At 39.2% G+C, this 23,430-nt stretch overlaps 1 protein-coding gene across 1 annotated transcript in view; it reads left to right on the top strand.

The window, feature by feature from the left end:
* The first annotated feature begins 5,232 nt into the window (after positions 1-5,232).
* The window catches only part of LOC126198420 (apoptosis inhibitor 5), a 90,780-nt gene continuing 72,582 nt past the window's right edge, over positions 5,233-23,430 (top strand). Inside the window, exons 1-2 of the mRNA XM_049934722.1 lie at positions 5,233-5,486; positions 7,339-7,500. Of these exons, the coding sequence (XP_049790679.1) occupies positions 5,412-5,486; positions 7,339-7,500 (237 nt within the window). The 5' untranslated portion in view covers positions 5,233-5,411. The remainder of the gene's footprint in view (positions 5,487-7,338; positions 7,501-23,430) is intronic.

The following is a 23,430-nucleotide window of genomic DNA, read 5'->3' on the forward strand; positions in this document are numbered from 1 at the left end:
CAGGAGCAACAGTGTCCCTAATTTGCTGGGAAGTGGCGGTGCGGTCCCCTACGGCACTGCGTAGGATCCTACGGTCTTGGCGTGCATCCGTGCGTCGCTGCGGTCCGGTCCCAGGTCGACGGACACGTGCACCTTCCGCCGACCACTGGCGACAACATCGATGTACTGTGGAGACCTCACGCCTGACGTGTTGAGCAATTCGGCAGTACGTCCACCCGGCCTCCCGCATGCCCACTATACGCCCTCACTCAAAGTCAGTCAACTGCACATACGGTTCACGTCCACGCTGTCGCGGCATGCTACCAGTGTTAAAGACTGCGATGGAGCTCCGTATGCCACGGCAAACTGGCTGACACTGACGGCGGCGGTGCACAAATGCTGCGCAGCTAGCGCCATTCGACGGCCAACACCGCGGTTCCTGGTGTGTCCGCTGTGCCGTGCGTGTGATCATTGCTTGTACAGCCCTCTCGCAGTGTCCAGAGCAAGTATGGTGGGTCTGACACACCGGTGTCAATGTGTTCTTTTTTCCATTTCCAGGAGTGTATATTGATTTATTTATTTAATTTTGGTCCTGTGACATCTTGTACAGATACAGGACAAATAAATAAAAAACATGGGGGAGGTAAAAATTACACACACACACACACACACAGATATATATATATATATATATATATATATATATATATCAAATATACATGACAGGAAAATGACCAAAGGACTTTACAGAAAGTATCTTAATACCTATAGGAAAGAAGAAGAACAGCAAAATGTATGAGGAACATAGAACAGTGAGTCTGATATTGCATGCAGCCAAAGTCTTGCTGAGGGCACTCAACAGAAGACTACATGGAGAGCTGAATTGCGTAATAGGAGATGAACAAATTGGTTTAAGGCAAGTAGTGGGAACTAGAGATACCATTGGGCTACTGGGAGTGATAGGGGAGAGGTACGTGGAGCAGAAAAAGAAGGTGTATGTTCTGTTCATTGATCTTGAGAAGGCTTTTGACTGTGTCAGATGGGACAAATTGATGGAAATCCTAAGAAAACATGGAGTTGACTGGAGGACTAGGCGGCTAATTAGAAATTTATATTTGAACCAGAGAGCAAGAGTAAGAATAGGAGGTGTGATAAATGAATAAATTGAACTGGGAAGAGGTTGTTGTTTATCACCAACACTGTTCAATATCTATCTAGAGGAAATTGTTAATGGAAATTTTGATGGAATGAGAGGAGTTTGTATAGGAGGTCAGGGAGTGGAGTGTATAAGATTTGCAGGCGACATGGTTGTGATAGCAGAGAGTGCAAGAGAGATGGAACAATTGTTAGATGATCTAAACACAAAATTAGAAGAATATGGAATGATGATTAACAAGAAGAGAACGAAAAACATAGCAGTTGGAGGAAAGGGGAGAAATGCCATATGAATATAGGGGGAGAGGAAATAGAGCAAGTGAATAACTTCAGTTACTTGGTAAGTGTAATAATAAATGATATGCATTGCTCAACAGAAATTAGGAAAAGAATTGCAGTGGCAAAAGAAGGATTAAAAAGGAAACAGAAATAACTTCGTGCACCACTAAACAAAGATCTGAGGAAAAGACTTACCAAATGTTACATCTGGAGCCTTGCACTGTACAGTGTGGAGATCTGGAGATTGAGGAAGGAAGTGAAAGAAGATTGGAGACACTAGAGATGTGGACATGAAGGAGAATGGGAAAAGTGAAATGGGAAGACCGAGTAAGGAATGAAGAAGTATTAAGAAGAGTTGAAGAAGAAATAAACATGCCGAAAGTCATCAGAAAGAGAAAACAGAATTAGATTGGACATTGTTTGAGGAGGGACTGTTTATTGAAGGAAGGAACAGAAGGAATGGTGGAGGGAAAAAGGGGAAGAAGAAGATATCAAATGCTGGACAATATCAAAGGAGACAAATATTCAGAAATGAAAAGATTGGCTATGCACAGACAAAAGTGGAAGAGGCGTAATCCATGAAAGCACCTGCCGTAAGGCAGAATACCATACTACTACTACTACTACTGCTACTACTACTACTACTACTACATGCAAATTATTGCACACACACACACACACACACACACACACACACACACACACACACACACACACACACACATATATATATATATATATATATATATATATATATATATATATATATATGAGAATTTATCAGATGTTTGAGGTACATGCAAGTGACTTTATTAATACAGTATCATACATACAATTACTGTGATTTATCACAAACATGATTGCTACATTACATCTGATAATTTTATATTATAAGATTCCACTTAATCGGTAAGGAATTCGTTTATAGAGTAGAAGCTGTAATCCACTAGAAATGAATTACTATTTTTTGAACAATCTTTCTTCCTTTAATAATCTGATGTTGAAAGGAAGGTGATTATAGAATTGCATATTTCTAAAAAGAACACCTTTCTGAAAGGTTGGTGTCCTGACATGGGACATGTGGATGTTATTGCCATTTCACTGTGCACAGAGCTAGTTTGCTGATATCCATTGGACGTTCCTAAATATTCACTTATAAAGACTATAGTTTCAAATACGTGAAGGCATGGAATGTGCAGTATCAATAATGTCAAGAAAAGAGGGCGACATGAATTCTGTTTCGTTACATTGCAGATGATTCTGATTACTCGTTTTTGGGTCTGAATATGGATTGACCACAAGGTACATTCCCCCCGAGAGTATTATTCCATATCTAACTGCTGACTTGAAATATGCATGATATGCCTGTATTACTGTTTCTCTGTCACAGCTTGTTTTAAGTATCCATAGCATGTAACAGATTGCTGACAGTTTAGCTGTAACAACTTCAATATGTGTGTTCCATTTTAGGTCATTCTGTACATATAGTCCTAGGAATTTCAATTCCTCGACTAACTGTAAACTTTTGTCAGTTATTATCAGTGAGTGGTCATTTTGTTGCTTAGGGTGGGATGTATGAAAGTTCATGGCTACCGGTTTTTTGGTATTTGTGATAAGTTTATTCCATTCAAACCAGTGTGTTAGGTCCAGCAATGATGTGTTTGTAGATGTTTGAAGGTCATCTTGGTTTAATCCTGTAAACAAAATACTGGTGTTATCAACAAATAAAGTTTTCCGTTTGGCATGAGCATTTTCAATCAGGTCATCTAAATCCAAAAGAAAAAGGATTGGACCTAATGTCGGCCCTTGTGCCACACTATATTTCATTGTAGCTTTTTCTGAGGTGTATGTTGTTGTTTCTATAATGTTTCCAGTGATTTTATCATGCTTAAGAAAACCTTTTTTGTTGGTTAGTAAGATATGATTTAACTCACTCATTTGTAACACCTCTAATTCCCTTTCTTTCCTATTTAGATAATAGCACATTGTGATCTATAATATCCGATGCTTTGGATAGATGAAAGAAGATTCCAGTGGCCATTTCCTTTTGATCTATAGCTTTTAGAATAGCATGCAGGCATTCGTAGACTGCTGTGGTTGTGGATCTTGAGTGCCTGAAGCCATGCTGATTATTTTACAGCAAAGAATTTTTGTTGATAAATTCTAGCAATCTATTGTATAGATGTATATGTGGATATAGTACTCTATAGTACTCTGGAGTTCTTATGCTTACCTCCGTGCCCTCATTAAGGGAGTGAACGTCTCACGAAAAGTCTGAACAACAGCTCTCGAACACACTGACCAGTACTTCCAATCCAAAAGTTATGACAACTCATTTAGAGAATACGAAGTTAAGAAAAACATTACTTATTCACCAAGGATTAACTAAATAACGCATCATAAGTTTGAATCAAAATTGCCCCAGTAAAATGTAGGATTGTGAAACACAGGCAAAGAATTGTTAATTTGTGTAGTATTCACTAAGTTTCTCCTAACACTAAAGCCCGGTCCACACGCAACGATCTGTCTGCGCAGACATCGGTGCAGATGTCTGTACATGCAAAAGATCGCTGCAAATGTGGTGTGTTCACACGACACAAACCCCAATCTACTACTCGCCCGCCATCTGTCGGTGTAGAAAAGAAATATGAGTGGCAAGCGACTACACTCCCCGTAAACGTCAAACATTAAATTCAGTTATTTTGAAATATAGAAATGGAGGAAGTTCTGTTGTGGTCTGTGTTCGCAACTTGTGTTGCAAAAAACATTCAGACCAACCACAGGAAACAGAGAAAGCGGGCAAAATGGTGTAGACAGTGGCTGCTAAAGCGAAAGCAGTTTTCTCACGTAAATTTACTGAGAGAGTTGCAGGACGAACCTAACGACTGGCGAAATTATTTGCGGATGGGTGTCGAAACTTATAATTATCTCTTAAAGCTTGTAACCCTTCATATTATGAGGAAAAATACTTGTATGAGAAGGGCAATTTCTCCTCATGAACGGCTGGCGGTAACATTGACACTCCAATTTCATCTTCAATTGTACTCCTGCTTGGTCTTGGTGTTTCTTGATCACTAAGAAAGCCAAGCAGATCAAAATACCATAACGTTGGCTGGTATACTTGATCTACTCCTACACCATATCTAGATTTCTGAACTTTGGATAACTCAATTAGAGCATTGTATGCTGCAATCTTTTTGTCTCGGTCACTATATTCTTTACTTTTAATCTTCCGCAAACATGGGTGGTTTCTACAAATTCAATGAATTCACTTACAAACTCTCGACAACACTGACGAGTATCAGCCAATTTAATGCCCTGTGCGCACAAATACAAACACTAGACTGAGCAAACAGCTGTTTCGCGACAGATTTGCGGCGATCTCCTGTCCACACGCTCCAACTTGTCTGCGCAGATGTGGTTTGAACCCACAGATTTGAGAGGTTTCGCTCAAACCTCCAACTCCAACTTCCAGGTTTGCACACACCTCAGGATGGGTGCAAATCTTCTGTCCACACGCAACGATCTGTCTGCGCAGATGTGATGTGTGCAGACATTTGCGCAGACAGATCGTAACGTGTGGACGGGCCTTAATAGTCAACTCAGATAATGTGAAATGTTTAAGGATTTGTTGCGTGAAATATATTTTTTGTGTTTCAGTTTTATATTTTTATTTGTTTGGCCACTTTCGCTAGTCAATAACGTTACTAGTATCAAATAATGCAATGTTTTAAAAGTGAGATAGTGCACTAGCAGAGATCACTACTTAATTCGATAGTAGATTTGGCTCTTTGCCATCGGATGTCTGTGTTCGTGTTTTCCCTCTAAATGTGGAGAAACGGTGTGCTGTGGGCTGATGCTGAGCAATTCACGGTGTTTGTTTACGGAAGTGTAGCTGTGTTCGTGTAGTGTGCCCTCAGTTTATTATTTTCTACGAAACTTGATTATTTCGGAAGAAAAATAATTTACAACGTAAATTTGGTGTATGCTGAAGTGCAATGGCTACTGATAGCATAGAAAAACTTTATAAAAATTTTGGTATTTTGGCAGACGCTAAAGAGAAGATTGGAGAGGTGAGTGCGACGTTTATAAACCATAGCAGGGATTTAAAGGTTTCAAGAAGTGCATTGATACTTTCTTAAACGTGCAATAGATGTAGTATTCTCAAAAGATGTGCATGCGCCGAAGTAATTGGAATTCCTGAAATTTGTTGTTTGATAACTCTTTCTACATTCAAGTTCTCGTTTTTTTTTACCTGCATTGCACTCCTTATGTATGTACCTACAAGCGGATTCAATGTGTAGAGCGCTTAACCTTTGCGGTCGTATAAAACTGTTATTACCAAATATTCAACATTAACAATGTCGCTGGTTGTGTTCCAGTCATTAAATTGCAGCAGGTCACTGAATGAAACATAAACAGTATAGTAGTAGTATAATTTGTTTCCCAGATCATTTAGCGAAAGATACTGTCGACTGAAATTTGTAGAATTTAAAAGTCAGCAACCGCTACAGTTTTGCATTTATTGTATAACCATTTTCGATCTGTATGATCATCAGATATACCTGTCTTGACACCACTAGCTTATAATTAGACAAATTTTAAACATTGTTTACTTGTGCTCTTCACTGTGTCTGTCGCATTTCATCCTTAGTTGGGATAAGTCGTTGGCTATATGTGAGAAGTATGTAGTTTAACTAGGCCTGCTGTATCTTTTTTATTTGTTGGGTAAAACACTTGACTTTGAGGCCAGCATCTACTGTAGATATAGGTGTATGGTAGTAAACAATTAAATGTTATTTTAAAGTGATGCTCATGTGTAAGGAGTATTTTTTTTTTCGCTTGTTGATTGGCTTATGTCGTACGCTGACGAAATCGTTAGAGAGAAACAGTATGGTGAAGGGCTGAAGAAATGAAACGTGCATCGTAGCTGGTGAAGCTATATTGCAGTAGGCCAGTATTAGAAATGTGAGCTTATGTTTTTGTGTACATGTTACTGATCTGGGACCATTAGGTAAAAGTAATTGTAGCTATCACATTGAAGAGCTAATTAAAGACAACATGTTGTAAACATCATCAGAAATGCTGATAGAAATCTTTTATAAACATAAGGAAATGTGTTTAACATGATAGTTTGTAAGTTTCTTTGCCACAGGACGTTGCTTTTGCATAAGACCCTCCCCCCCCCCCCATCATAATAGCATTAAGTGTCCTCAGATTTCTGTTTTCTTCCACACATTAAAGTTGGTATCTCCTCATTTCTGCAATTGACAGTTAGTTCATACATGCATTGAAAGTTTTTCAGTTTTTCCTACATTAAGATATTTTACTAATTACTCTTCGTTTACGGGTTACCATAAAGGGAACAGATACCTATAATTATTCAGTCCCTTATTCAAATTTTCAAGTCTGCAGTCACACACAGTGCAACTTTGATGCAGTTTTGGCACATGAAAAGAAAAGGTTTCAATACTTGTTATAATTTGGCCAAAGGTGATTTTCGAAATGTTTCTCCAGTCATTTCTTTCTATTTTGTTCTCACTTTTATCCATGTATGCCTTTCTCATTAGAGTGATCATTATGTTTATTAAGATCTTGTAGGTCTTTCGGATTGTCATCTTTGGAACACTGTGATAATAATCTCTGTGTTCCTCTTTGGCACATAATTACATAGATATACTCGGTCCTCCAGCTAGCTGTTATTTTGTTGCAGAGTGCATTCTTGTGGAATTTTCTTCAGAACATCGTATGATATGTAAGATTTCAACAAAACCATGTAAGATCATGAGAAGCATTTAATTATCGCTGCTTTGTCTTTCCATTTAGTACCATCTGAAGAGCTTTAAAAAACTTGTAATTGTATGTAAACTTTTGTTTTTAGTTTCTATAACTGTTCAGTTTCATGACTTTCTTCAACACTTTCAGCATGAAAATGAATACCTTGAAATCCTAAAAGCAGTCAAAGGTTCACCAAAGGAAAAAAGATTGGCCTCACAGTTCATTGCAAGATTTTTCAAGCACTTCCCAGCCCTAGCTGACAAAGCGATTGAAGCACAGCTTGATTTGTGCGAAGATGAAGACATTGCTGTAAGTATACCTAATCAGTCATCTGCATAAATGGAGAAAAAAATGAGCTAAAGTTTCAAATTGGATCCCATCCTGAAACCTTGGTTGTGATGACAAACTGATCTGTAATGCAGCCTGAGGTTAGTTTAGTTTGGAAGGTGACAATTTGGTTGTAAGCTGGCGAAGTTAATGAATGTGAAAACAAAATCTGACTGTGGTAACAAACTGACCAGCAGCAAATCCTAATGTTTATGTCTGCATCATATTGAAAACTGCAATTGGGGTCCAATACATAACTTTTACCATAATTCAGTACCATTTTATTAATTATTGGGGTCAATGGAAGGGTTCTGTTCCACCCTTGATGTAATAAGGTTGTGGCATGTGTTTGTAGATGTAGTGTTGTTGTATGTGATGGTGTCCTCTGGTGGTGGATGCTGACATGCTGAATTTAATATGTGGTATTAGGTTCATTTGAGTTTTGCTTGTCATCGTGCTAATGTGGTTTTGAGCTTTTGGTAGTTGGTGTGGTAATGTAGGTTGTGGAAGTGTTTTTTAGTGAGTTTTTTTGTGTTCAGCATTTTTGATGGGTTGGATTAGTTTGGTGCTTGTTGTGTGGAAATAAGTCTAATTTTTCTAATTGCTTTTTTTTTTATTAGGTTTGGATATATCATTGAAGTTCGTGTGTGTGTCAATACACTCTGATATGGGTAATAATATCATATCTGTCATACAGTTTCTGCAGGTGTTCGGTCTTATTGCTGAATAAGTTAGGTGTCACATTTGTGGAAAGAACATGAGGTCGACGATAATTCCGGCAGCTTGAACCAGGGACATGTATACATGGTGTTGTCGAGGCGCATGGCTGGGGGGGTGGCCAACATAGGTGGTATTGCCCGAGGCTTTTGTCGGTAAATAATTTTTGTTTTGGTTTTATACTATAGTAATTGTGATGTTTTGTGTGTTACCTATTTGCAATAGGTTGGTTACATTTTAATTAGTGTAGTGAATATGGGGTATTAGGGTTTTTGATTCCACCTTTCGGAGTCATAGTTGTTGATTTTTTGGTACCAGTAGCTGTGATTGAGGTATATAGGTCAAGGGAAATCTTAAGATTCCACTTTTTGGGGTTGTAGATGTTAGGTCTTTTTTAGTGGTCAACAAAAGTGTCAGATTCCTGTGGTTTTGTTGGTGTAGTGGAATGCTGTTAATTAAATATTTTTGTATTCCACAAGATTTCGGGATTGCAGCTGGATCTCATCGACTTCTTTCCACGATATTTCGGCTGACAACCTTACAGCCATCTTCAGGCGAGTGTTTGACACTGGAGATTGCTAGTGCAATCAGCCCAGTAAGTCGGCCATAGCCGAACATTGTATTTCCACAGGACATACTATGGATTATTCTGCCATGAAAATCTTGGCCCCATCGCGATCCTTCTGGGATTCAGTTGTTAAGGAATCCGTGGAAATACGTTTGGCGGAAAATCTCATTAATCGTGATGGCGGCTTTCAATTGAATAAGGCCTGGGACCCGTTGATTTCTTTAATATCAACCAAAAGAAAACTTTTTGTGGCTTCTGACATGTTGAGCGACAAGTAATTTTAATTTTAATATTGAAATTTTGCATTTTATTGTTTTGGACACGTCTGCGTGCATGTTTTACTTGTTTCACGCATTCGTTTGCACTCCATAGATGCAGTAATATTGTAGAGGGCCTTGGAATCGACAGGTGGCGTGCATGCAACGGTAACTTGCGCATGCGCGTCTTGCGGCACTTTTTCGTATAAATAGAGCGACTTGCACTAGCAATCTCCAGTGTCAAACACTTGCCTGAAGATGGCTGTAAGGTTGTCAGCCGAAATATCGTGGAAAGAAGACGATGAGATCCGGCTGCAATCTCGAAATCTTGTGGAATATTCGATACGCCGGGAAAACTTCAAGAGTCACAAATATTTTTGTGTTATACGTTTTGGGATGGTGCGGTGTTCTTTTGTTTATTTAGTGTGTCCCCACCCAAACCCACAATTTTCTGCTGTTGTCCTTTTAGATTCATTTTATTTTTGGAGTAAGATGTTACTGTGTCATTTTTATTTTTGTTCTTGTTTGTTGACATGTCTATGTAGTGATGGTACTGTCATCATTTTACATACGCTGGAAGTATCCGTTTCGGTCATATTGATGACTTGATGGGTCAAAGCAGATGGGTGTAATGGGACACTTCTGTAATGCGATTTATTCTTTATCTGATTGGTAAGGTGCCAACATAGCGGGATACAAAGAAATTACATTAACCTTTAGCGTTGTTTAGTATGTGTAGAATGCTAAGTTCGAACATAGTTTAAATAGCAGATCTGAAGATCGCAGTATCACCTGTCAGCTTTGACCCATGACATCATCAAGGAGGATGTCACCCTATTTCAAGTGCAAACAGTATGGTGACCATGACATCACTCACTACATAGGCAAACGCGCATGAATAATTCTAGAAATATTTAATTGCAGAAATACAATGAAACGAACATAACAACCACAAGTATTTGATGAAATGCTGTAGATAAGCAACCAAAATATATTACCTTCTGTATTATCCCAGCAGAAACATTTTAAAAAATGGTAGTAGTGAATGAAGTTTTGTAAAGATATTTTTGAATATATATTTTTATTATGTATTGTGAAAGACATTTTAATTTTAACAGATGTATTCATATTTTTTTGAAAGATAAGCTGATGTGAATAGATATGAGATTTTTAAACCCACACCTATAAAAGAGGTGATTAAAATGTAAATTTTGTTTTCTGTGGTTGTATATTATCTCTGGATACACTTTGCCATGGATGTTACAAGTACTGGTACTGTTGTACAGTCAATTTCGGCCACTGCTACCATAAATTAATCTGGTCTGCAGCAGACTTACTTTTGATCTTCACTTTGACATAATTAGATCAAAAATCACACGCTAGACATTCTTTGGTGCCTGTATCAGTATACTGCTTTCAGTGTCTGGCTGGGCAAATTCAATTTAATTTTATCCATATTTTGCAGCTTCAAATGTGACTGTACTCAATACACTCGAGGTATGAATTAAAAAATGCCTTCAGTCACAATTTTGTGTATTGAGTGCTGCTCCACTAGGACTGATGTTGCTAAGCAGCACCTACATGGAGCCATCCACAAGGTGCAGTCATGGGGTCTCTCCCACGGCTTCCATTTTTCAGCCACTAAGTCATGTGTTGTGCACTTCTGTTGGTGTCATACCGTTCATCCGGAACCAGAACTTTACCTTCATGATGATCCACTCACTGTAGTGGAGACATCGATTATTAGGACTGGTTTGTGACGCTCTAGTGATTTGGCTACCTCACCTTTCTCAGCTTAAGTGGAAGTGCTGGCAGCACCTCAGTGCCCTCCGCTGATTGAGCAACACCAACTAGGGTGCAGCTCTGCAGATCCCTTGTTCAATCCCACCTTGACTATGGGAGTCTGGTTTATGGTTCGGCGGCGCCCTCAGTGTTGCGTGTACTCGACCCAGTGCACACCACTGCAGGGTTTGCCTAGCGACGGGAGCTTTTAGAACGAGTCCAGTGTCCTGGTAGAGGCCGGAGTCCCTCCATTGCAGATCAGATGTGCGCAACTACTCACCAGTTACGTTGCACACATTCGTAGTTCTCCTGGGCATCCAAATTACCATCTCCTTTTTCCATCCGCAGCAGTTCATCTCCTGTATTGGTGGCCCAGGTCAGGGCTAACAATTGTGGTTCACATGCGATCTCTTCTGTCTGAACTGGAGTCCTTCCCTTTACCACCTCCCATCCAGGTCCGTCCGCATACACCTCCATGGTGTACACCTAGGCCGCAGATTCGTCTGGACCTTTTGCATGACCCTAAGGACTCAGTTACTCCTGCTGCTCTCCACTATCACTTCCTCTCGATTCTTGACATGTTCCATGGCTCTCAAGTGATTTACACTGACGGCTTGATGGCTGATGGTCTTGTTGGCTTCGCCAATGTCCACAGAGGCCATTTTGAACAGCATTCCTTGCCCGATGGCTGCAGTGTATTCACTGCAGAGCCGGTGGCCATCTCTCATGCACTTCAGTATACCCGTTCGTGCTCCGGGTAATTGTTTCTTCTGTGTACTGACTCCTTCAGCAGCCTACAAGTTATCGACCAGTGCTACCCTCGCCATCCTTTCGTAGCGTCCATCCAGGAGTCTATCTATGCCCTGGACCGGTCCCGTCATTCAGTGGTGTTTGTGTGGACCTCAGGACACGTCGGCATCGCAAGCAACAAAATTGCTGACAGGCTGGCCAAACAGGCTTCGCGGAAACTGCTTCTGGAGATGGGCATCTCTGAACCTGATATGTGTTCTGACTTAACCATAGGGTTTTTCGGCTTCGGGAGGCGGAATGGCATAACAGTACACACAACAAACTGTGTGTCGTTAAGGAGACTACGAATCTGTGGAAGACTTCCATCCAGGCCTCTTGCAGGGAATCAGTTGTCATCTGGCGGCTCCGCATTGGCCACATTTGGGCGACCCAGGGTTGTCTCCTGCACTGTGAAGACCCGCCTCAGTGTCGATGCGGCGCCCGGTTTGACTGCCCAGTGACGCAATCTTGGGTTACTGGACTCGTTGCCGCTAATTTTATCGGACAATGCCTCATTGGTTGATTTAGTGTTACATTTTATTCATGAGGGTGGGTTTTATCATTTGATCTAAGTTTTTGCACATGTCCCTTGTACCTCTGTGTCCTCCACCCTAGTGCTTCTAGGGTGAAGGTTTTAATATGTTGCATAGTGGCTGGCTTCTCCTTTTCTATTCTCATGGTCAGTCAGCCATGGTAATCTGCTTTGTTGTTTTAATCTCTTCATCCCATTTCTTGCGTTTCTGTGGTTTTCTTGTCCCCTTTTGTCCATTTATATGTTTGTTGCCCTTAATCGTTCTTGGGAGTTTTCCTTTCATTCTGTTTTGAGTTGTCAGTCGCGTTTGTTTCATTCGGAACAAGGGACTGATGACCTCGTAGTTTGGTCCCTTTCCCTCTCTTTTAAACCAACCAACCAACCTTCTGATAGCAGACAAACAGCAACTGTATTGTATAACTTGCAAGGTATCAGCTTTTTTCGAAGTAACAGTATTCTTTCTAATTTATGTGATTGTATTTAGCTGACTAAAGCCTGAATAGCGTTAAGCATTGTAGCACAAGTTTATTACTATTTATATTTATTTAACATGTTCCATTACATTGTATTATAAAATTTGTGCTAGCCTACTCTATTCTCAATAGAGGTTAATTTTCTGTGATTTGTATGTCTTAGATTTGTGGGTATCTCAATGTCTATGTAGGTTTCCTCATTGATGGACTTCGCAGAACATGGTGACTAAATTATTACTATTTTTTATTTTTTTTATTTACTTACCATGTTCCATGACATTGTTACAAAATTTGGCTACTTTATTGTCAATACATTTTAATTTTCTGTGATTCGTGTGTCTTATATTTATGGGTATCTTGTTGTCTATGTAGGTTTTCCTCATTGAGGGAATTTACAGAACTTGATGAATAAATTGTCCATTTGAGCATTGGTCATTAATTGGTCTTTGCACGAGACTGATACTTGTTCTAGTTAAACACTGTAATGCTCAGGTCAGTGTTCCTTTTGTGCATGCAAGTCTTTCATGATGCAGAATAATACATATCACTGTGTAATATGTACGTAAACTGTGGACCAAACACATACGAGGACTAAATTTAGTATAGTGAAGTCTCTCCAATCTCCATAATTCATAGAGTAATTTTACTAACATCCATCAGTAGTTTTAAATCAATATTTTCAAGTACATTAAAACTGGTAGTTGTTACAAATCTTTCTTACTTGAGTGTGACATACTACAACAAAGAAATTAGAAGTTTAGGCTTGATCACATTTTAGACTAAACGATTTAGTTGGACAACCTGTGATGATGGTTAGCCAAATCAGAGCATTCGGTGTTTAAAACATACCTTGAGTGCACTGGAGATACAAAGTCCGAGAGCGTTATAATTATCTGAGGTTGTCTTCTTCTCTGTTCTCGGTACCTACTATTCATACAGTTTCATATTTCTTTGTACTTAAAATCATGCACTGCTTATTTAGAATATTGATGTGTAATTTTATTTTTCATTAATTTTAGTTTGATCACATCAATGAAATATACTTTCATTTAATAGTCGTACATTCAAGGTTATAGTTGCAGTGTATTGTTATGCAAATCCAGTGCCACAAATGGACTCCCAAAAACCGTGTTAAAAGTTTATAAATGGCTGCCCATGCTCACAAAAAGTAAAGCTGTCATCAATCCAAAGGTAGGCTTGAATACCACAGTGCTTTGCTGGGAATGGACCTCTTCAAGGTGACAGACTCTTGCCTTTTCTCTAACCCTTGAACTAACAGACCCTTGTCTTCCTATAATCCTTAAACTAACATATCCTGCCACTTACAGGGGCCCAAAAGTTTAATGTGTACTCCAAAACATTGTGCAATTCTGCATTTTCCACAGTAACAAACATTGCGAGAGGTGGAGGAAGAGATAAGTGACAGTTAAAAATCCTTGAGCTGACTGTGCATCCAACTAGCATTTAACCTCCAAGCCAAGAAATCACACTTAGCGTGAAGTAAATCTCTGTAACACCTCCTGTATGCAAACATTGGAATTAAAATAGTCGACTTGACAGAAAATCCTAGCATGGTTTGGCCTTTTGTAAAGTCAGTAAATGGCTCAAAGTCATCTGTCCAAACTCTTTGTAACCATAATGGCACCTAAATGGAGGATGACATGGATAAGGTCAAAATACTAAACTTTTTTTTAAAAATAACCATTTCACTGAGGAAGATCACACTGTAGTTCTTCATTTAAATCATCGCACTAACATCAAAATGACAGATATCAAAATAAGTGTCCATGAGATAGAAAAGTGATTTTGCTCAAGAGAAAAAAAGCCCATGGAACCTGGCAGGGTACCACTACTTTTCTAGCGGCAGTCCACTATAGGTTGCTTAAAGGAGCGAAGTGTTGTTGATGTTGGGGAAGAAAGTGCAGGTCAGTCCTGTTCTTGAGAAGGGTCGTCAGATGGATGCACAAGACTGACGTCAGTCTGTTGTAGAATTTTGGAACATGTCTGCTTGCATATTATCACATTTCTGGAGAACTGTGTCAACAATCGTCCTAATTTTAAATATACTGTCGCCTCCAATACTCACAGAGTTATCACTGAAGTGTAGCATTCTCAGAAGTAGACAAAAACGGTCTCGGGACATAATTTTGCTGAAAACTGGTGTGTTCAAAAGTGTATCCCTGGACCAATAATTACTTAATAGTGTCTTAACTTGTGCCATTAGAAGGCAAACAGCAACAAAACAATAGATTTCCTCAAATCCAGTGTCTGTCCACTTTGACAGTCGAGAATTCACAGATTCTATAGTATTTTCTATGGTGTAAGTGTGAAAGCGGTTTGTTTTGCCTGCAATAAATTGCAACAGTTCTTGAGACATACAAAAATTGAAAGAATGCTTGGGTCAGTATCTAATTGACATTTGTGTCCTGAACTCGAGTCATTGAAGTAATGGTTTAATGGCTGGAAATCAGTTTCTTTCCAGTCAAATGTGTCACTTAAGTATGCTCTTTTCCAAACCGTTTCACTGTCACTTTCTCATTCCTTGGATTCAGAGGGACTGCTGACTAATTCTTGCTCTCACCTTTGATGTAAAGGACTGAGGACTACAGCCTTGAGTTTCTGTTGAAGACTCATCGCTGTTAGCAACATCACTGTCGCTCTTAGTAAGCATATCTGGGATTTCTTTATCTGTTCAACCATGGCGACGTGACATTTCTCACGTAGAAAACAAGAAAACTGATGAAAATACAGGAATCTAAGTCGAATCCTGCATAGAGGGAACACAGCAACAAACATATGTACACTGTTGAACTATACAGTCAGACCACTGAACAGGTACTGGAAGAGCATTGTGGAAAGACAGCTCTGCGTGTATACACATCTGTAGCTCTCAGGTAGCTGTGACTCAGCGTGCCTAAACTCGTCCCTAGTGGGGACACACACACACACACACACACACACACACACACACACACACACAGGCGCGCGTGACTGCAGTCTCACACAACTGAAACCATACACCAGATTTGTTTGTGGGTAATGTCTTTAAGGGGATGTTGTATGCCCTATGCCGCCAATGTTAAATTATTGAAATTTGGAAACTTTTTAAGACAATAACTTACAATTTTCCATAATTATTGAATGCGCCTTTCTAGGTACACTGAACTAGAATTATTACTAAAATTGTATTGTGGAGCAATAAATGAACATAAAAACAAAACAACTCAGAATATTTTAATTATTCTAGTTACATATGTGTTGAATCTCACACTTCGCATGCTGTGAAAATTTCATTTCTCTGCCATCAGTACTTTTTTAGAATTTTGATAAACATTTTTGGAAACAGTGATCAATAGAGTATTATATTTTAACTAAAGTTCAGTCTTGATCACAACACTTATGTCTCAATAACATAGGTGACCAGTTTCGGTTATATTTGTATAACCATCTTCAGACCTGTGAATTAATTTTAGAAAGTACTAGAGACCAATCTTAAAATAAAATGAAAAGTGTCTAATGATGACAAAATTTTAACAAGATAAAATAAAACTTATTATACCCATGGCTTCCTTGGAGGATGGTAGGCGGAGCTCTCCTCAGCTGCTATGAAGTCAACTGATGGTTATGAGTGCTAAGCATGAGCTTAAATATGCAGAGGCTCCGCCTACTTCTTCTCGCACTACTTCGCAACTGTCAGTCAGCATTCATAATGTGACACTATTGTCAAAGTATAAAAGTACGAAATACACTAATAACATAAAATTGATTCATTTAAAATGTCTGATTAACAGATAGCTAGTATGTGTAAAACTTATTATATTTTACATAAAAACGGTAAACTACGATGTGTAATAGCTGTGCCCTCTGTGGGCAACTTTAATACTATTGCAGTGTCAGTTAAATCAAAGATGTAAAAGTCATGGAGTTGTGGTATATATCGATTATACCGAGTCGCCTACATCACAATTACATCTTTGATGGATGTTGCAGAATCATCTTGCTTTAACTGTAGTTTTTATAGTGGCATTCTTTATAACAGTAGGGTAGCAGCCAAGAGTACGTTCCGCATTATGTATGTCTGAATAACTGATGAGACCGCTGATTAAATATTTAGAACTCATCGATCTAATAGTTTTTATAATAATCAATCTCAATTTAATGAAAATTTTATATGTTGTACAGCATATTTTTCATACATAGCTTTTGCCATGGGTATAACTAATCTTATATTTTAAAACAAAAGAGTAGGTGCATCTTCTCTATAAAATTTTGTCAAAAAGGTCGTAAAAATATTTTTCGCGAAAATCTAATTGTTCATTGAGCAGCATTGATGATTTGGTTTTCAAATGAGCATATATCTCGATTTCTTCTAAGATTTTCATAAGTAAGCCTTTATTTGTGTAATGAAGAACTTGTAGATTCTGCTCTACTGTCCCCTCAGCATGGTTGTTAAATGTTATGTGATGGCCGAATACAGATTTTGTTCGTGAGGTACCCGACATATGTTCTTTGTACCTTACTGCAAAATTTCGACCTGTTTGGCTGATGTTTATTTTCTCACAGTCTTTAAATTGGATCTTATATACTCCTGATCTGGTAAATTTTTCATTATCTTTACTTGTGGTATGTCTTAATTTTTGTTGTGAAGTATTGTCAGTTGTGAATGCGATTGTTATTCCAGAATTTTTGAATAAATTAGTAATTCTATCTGATATGTTTTCCATATATGTCATCTTCATATATTTTGGATTACCTATTAGTGGAGTACTTTGTGATTGTTGCACTTTATTAAAAATGATATCTACCTGTCGTGTGTCGAAAGAGTTGGTTTTCGCAATTTGTTTTAAGATGGTCATTTCCTTTTTGATCTCATTAGCTTCCAGCGGTAATTTTAGTATTCGGTGTATCATAGACTTGAAAAATGCTTTTTTATATTTGTCAGGATGACATGATATGGCAATAATAATAACAGCAGTGGTTGTAGGTTTTCTGTGTATGGTGAAGCAATGTTTCCCATTGTTATTAATTATAGTGAGATCTAGATAGTTAATAGACTTTCGATTTTCATGCTCAACCTTAAATTGTAACTTCAGATGCATAGAGTTTAATTTTTCAGCAAGCTTCTCAATTTCATCTTTTGAACCATTATAAAGCACTAATGTATCATCTACATATTGCTTGTAATATGTGATTTTGTTTGTGATATCAGGGATATTTTTCAGGAATTGCATCTCAATGTGGTACACAAAAATATCTGAAACTGTCCCAGCTAAAGAATTGCCCATTGCTAAGCCATCTTTCTGACAATAGATTTTAGTATTAAAGGAGAAATAATTGTAGTCTAAAGTGAACGACATTGAGATGCAACTTGCCTAACTCTGATGATTTTTTTCTTACTCAAGTAAGTCTTTTCACCACCTGCAGTTAAGGAAAAAACTTAAAGAACTTTTTGGTTCTCTTTCCAGTCTTCAATGATTGTCACTCCAACATCCATTTCAAAGGCTAATTTAGTAACTGAGTCACCTTTGTCAAATCTTTTCAGAACACATGGTTTCTGTTCAGTTGTGCACACATCACATGTCCTTGTCTGATTTGTAGCCTTTTTTAGTCTTCCAGAATCCCTTACGCTTCTGAATCACAACTTAATAAACTGTATAAAACTACACAGCAAATTTAAAATTGAAATGAATACAGTAATGAACTTAAAAAGCATGTGTATAAAACAACATATTAAAGAGTACAGTAAACCAAACATCTACATCTACGTGATTACTCTGCTATTCACAATAAAGTGCCTGGCGGAGGGTTCAGTGAACCACCTTCAAGCTGTCTCTCGACTGTTCCACTTTCGAACAGCACGTGGGAAAAACGAGCACTTAAATTTTTCTGTGCGACCCCTGATGTATCTTATTTTATCGTGATGATCATTTCTCCCCATGTAGGTGGGTGCCAACAGAATGTTTTCGCAATCGGAGGAGAAAACTGGTGATTGAAATTTCATGAGGGCCAGCCGCGGTGGTCTCGCGGTTCTAGGCGCGCAGTCCGGAACCGTGCGACTGCTATGGTCGCAGGTTCGAATCCTGCCTCGGGCATGGATGTGTGTGATGTCCTTAGGTTAGTTAGGTTTAAGTAGTTCTAAGTTCTAGGGGACTGATAACCACAGCAGTTGAGTCCCATAGTGCTCAGAGCCATTTGAAATTTCATGAGAGAACCCCGTCGCAATGAAAAATGCCTTTGTTTTAGTGATTGCCACTCCAATTCACATATCATGTCTGTGGCACTCTCTCCGCTAATTCATGATAATACAAAACGAGCTGACCTTTTTTGTGCAGTCTGGTGGTACAGTAGTCTTTCATCTGAGTATTTGTGAGATGTGTGGACACTTGTTGTGACAGGAGTAAAATCGATTGATAATAATGGCACACTGTTCTGTATGGGCTGCAGACGGGTTGTTGGATAATCCAAGAAGCCAGGAAACCAAAGATGGGATAATCAAGTTTCTGCTATAGTCCTGCAGAAAGTCTCTTGCTGAAGCAGGAATCTTCCCTATTCAATCCCTGTCGCACCACCCTTTGATGTCCTACACAGTCACTGTTCGACAGTTTTCTGATCAGGCCATGTATATTCCATCCCAGTATCCTAGGGAATAAAATGGCCAACCATTTGGCAAGAGGAGCGATTATTCGACCTCCATTAGTTTTGACGATCCCAGGTGAAGGTTTGCGGGTGCAAATAAAACCTCTGCTTATTCAAAAATGGAATGACATCTGGTTGGCTACTGCCCCCTCTAATACATTCCACACCATCAAAACTGCTGTTGCATGTAGCTCTCCCCTTCTGCATGGAAGGAATCCATCATACTATGTTGCCTCCATATTGGCCATACTGGGCTAATCGATAGGGTTTGGGTGTGTCACTCTGCAGATAGTAGCTCATATCCTTGCGAAATGCTCCCTCCTTTTGGCCCACCATGCTAATAATGTCCTTTCACATTCCTTGCATGTAACATTGACGTACAGTTCATGGACAGTTGAATTGGTTTTCAGTGAAGGTGGTTGTTATTCTGAGATGTAAGGTTTTAAACTACCTTAGGGGCAGGGGTGGGGTGGTTAAGGTTGGGTGTCTCCTGCTTCAGGCTGGGTCTGAGGGACCACTGATCTTACATCTTTGACGAGCTCACTTTTTTATCCCACTTTTTCTCTGTTGCAATTGCTTTTAGATATGGCTTACCTTCATTTCTTCCACGCCATATTGCTGTTTTAGAGGGTAAACTCTGCTGAATAGTTGGTGTTCTTTTATGCCTTGACCACTATTTGGAGCAGGGATTGGACAGCTTTGACTGGGATACCTGTCGCATGCTGACTCTCGGTAATACCTGCTTGCCGCATTACCTATTTATCTCCTCTTCTTTTTATAGTTGACAGTACAACTGAAGTCCATTATATTTTTAGCCTTCTTACTTTTAATGGTTATGAATCTGCCAACTAGAAGAAATTCTTTGCTTTGTTGCTGTCCTCGCCCTTCATCAGGTTATCAGGGCTCAATGCGGATTGGGGTTTTTCTCTGCTTTGTTGCTGTCCTCGCCCTTCATCAGGTTATCAGGGCTCAATGCGGATTGGGGTTTTTCTCACCATTGGACGAGTCATGGGAGACCCATTGTCCACTCTGACCTACTTATCAGCCCGATCCAAATACTTCTCTGTAATTTATTTGTCATTCCTGGTTATTCCCTTGTTTTACTGCTCATATGTAGTTTCATCACCAGAATTCAGATTTGGCAGACATCACCAACTCTGGATGAATTCCCCTGGATCTAGGAACTGACAACCTTGCTGTTTAATCCCTTAAGCCCCCAGTCAACCAACTGGAGGAGGATGTGCTAAGTGGGTGAGCCTGACAGGTGTTGGACTTGGGCGTTCTGAGTGATATGACCCATTGGCAAACATTGGGAGTGATTGTAGCATAGAGATGAAGTGGAATATAGCATAGTTTGGCGGTGGGGGGCAGAGGAATGCCGCTTCAGGACGTGTGAGGAGGATTGTGAATGGCATGTTCCTAATTTCTGAGCACAATGATACATGGCCAAATCCTTGGCAGAAGATATGTTTGATCTTTTCCAGTCTGGGATGACATTCTTGTGTAACTTTATGCATTTCATTTCTTAAAAAGGGGCTAAACCAGAGACATGTTGTGCTAATATCTCATTAGAACTTAGATCAAATGCTGTCAATAGATCACTGAGAATCCTAGCTGAAGATTCTTTGCCCTATTATTTATGTCCTCTGTCAATGAAATAATTTACTGAAATGCCCTTCCATCTATTTCTTAATTGTTTGAAGTCTTGGAAATAGAATTTACATCCAGTCTATTACATCCTTCAGAAGTCACACTTCAGTATTTCTTTTGTGTGACACTATTAGTAACTGTAATTAGGATGGTACTGAGTTAAGGATAATTCTGTAAGAAATGGTTTTGTTTGACATCTGCATTATCCAGTGAGTGACCTCTTGAACTATGACCTCACTGTATTCAAAGTGCTTCCTACTAAAATGGTTTTTAATGAGCCCACACATGTAGGTTTAATTTGATGATGTAACATTGTTGCTCTGAATGTTCCCAGTGAAATGATTGCAATAATTCTTTTGTTTGCCTTTGTGGGTGAGGGCAAGCATTTTCATCCAGAAGAATCACACACATTGTCAGGAGTGCAACTCTTCTCCAGTGTACTGCTTGTTAAGATTCCTACAGAATGTGTAGCTGTTTCTTCTTTTGTTGTCCTCTGTATAGACCTACTGCATTGCTGCACTGGCTGAAAAATGGGGTTTGAGGTAAACACTGACAACTTAGAATGATGTAACCGACAGACGCACATTTGCATTTCACTGATGTTTACTTTTGCTTTTCACAACCACCCATATACACATTTAATATGGCCAGTGCACTATTGTTTAACTTTTAGCCTCATTAATAGTTTTCAAGCAAACATCTGCATACTGCTACAATATTTTACTATTGAACATCTACAAGCAGTAAAAACCTAACCACAAAGTTCACAGTCTTGAAGGATAGGAAGGTATATATGGAGCAGACACGGTCACTGTTTTAACACGCAGCCTAATTGTGTAACACTTATTTCACAGTTACCTTGAAGCGTTGTTGTTGTTCTAACCAACACAGGTTTCTCATCTGAAACTCATCCATTTTGTGACCAAAAATCGGGCCCTTATGTATCCTCACAAAAATAGGTGCTGAAACTACTCATTGTTCGAAGTTAAATTTACAGAAATTACAATTAAAACTTAACTCATTAAATTAACTGACTACATTGAAAAATTGTCTTTTTAACAGTTTCTTCTACTACAAGGGTTAAACTGAATTATTTGTTTAAATCAAGAAATTAACATATATAGTTACACAAACAATACTTTTGACAAAACTGTTAATTACTTGGGAATTAATTAAGGGCTGGTTTTGCTAACATGTTTTCAAATAGAGCCAAGTAAATACTTAAAGACTGCTAGTATTTCGTCTTCCAAATGTTTATAATTATTATAGAATTTATATTTGTTCAACAACAGAATTTAAGTTACGAAACAATTACTGATTTTGCCCTATAATGAAAGATGCTAACTAGGAATATTCAAAATAACTTAGAAAATCAATTACGTACATAAAACTAAGCATAAAATCAGATCTGGTGTTATCGTCTTTAAAACTGAGGGCCAAATGAAGATTGTATTTATGTATGTTAATGGTTGTATTTATGTATGTTAATGGTACTTCATTCAAAAATGAAAAAAATGAATTTTTAGCGGTCAGATGGCAAAACAAGACGAGAAATAAAAATATCCCAGCTTGCTTCATCACAAATGGTGCAGTAGGAATGTGGCTTCAACTGTCGCAACTGAGATAATAATGTAAATGATCTTCACAGATTGTTCCTGACTCGTTGCAGCGTGGCATCAGTAGAAAATTACACAAGACCACCAATCTTTCTCATCTTTTGCTGAATTACTCTAGTGAATTGAACTTAACTTTCTGTGAAATACACTCCTGGAAATTGAAATAAGAACACCATGAATTCATTGTCCCAGGAAGGGGAAACTTTATTGACACATTCCTGGGGTCAGATACATCACATGATCACACTGACAGAACCACAGGCACATAGACACAGGCAACAGAGCATGCACAATGTCGGCACTAGTACAGTGTATATCCACCTTTCGCAGCAATGCAGGCTGCTATTCTCCCATGGAGACGATCGTAGAGATGCTGGATGTAGTCCTGTGGAACGGCTTGCCATGCCATTTCCACCTGGCGCCTCAGTTGGACCAGCGTTCGTGCTGGACGTGCAGACCGCGTGAGACGACGCTTCATCCAGTCCCAAACATGCTCAATGGGGGACAGATCCGGAGATCTTGCTGGCCAGGGTAGTTGACTTACACCTTCTAGAGCACGTTGGGTGGCACGGGATACATGCGGACGTGCATTGTCCTGTTGGAATAGCAAGTTCCCTTGCCGTTCTAGGAATGGTAGAATGATGGGTTCGATGACGGTTTGGATGTACCGTGCACTATTCAGTGTCCCCTCGACGATCACCAGTGGTGTACGGCCAGTGTAGGAGATCGCTCCCCACACCATGATGCCGGGTGTTGCCCAGTGTGCCTCGGTCGTATGCAGTCCTGATTGTGGCGCTCACCTGCACAGCGCCAAACACGCATACGACCATCATTGGCACCAAGGCAGAAGCGACTCTCACCGCTGAAGACGACACGTCTCCATTCGTCCTTC

Source organism: Schistocerca nitens, chromosome 8, assembly GCF_023898315.1.
Source record: "Schistocerca nitens isolate TAMUIC-IGC-003100 chromosome 8, iqSchNite1.1, whole genome shotgun sequence".
In the NCBI taxonomy this organism is placed as follows: Eukaryota; Metazoa; Arthropoda; class Insecta; order Orthoptera; family Acrididae; genus Schistocerca; species Schistocerca nitens.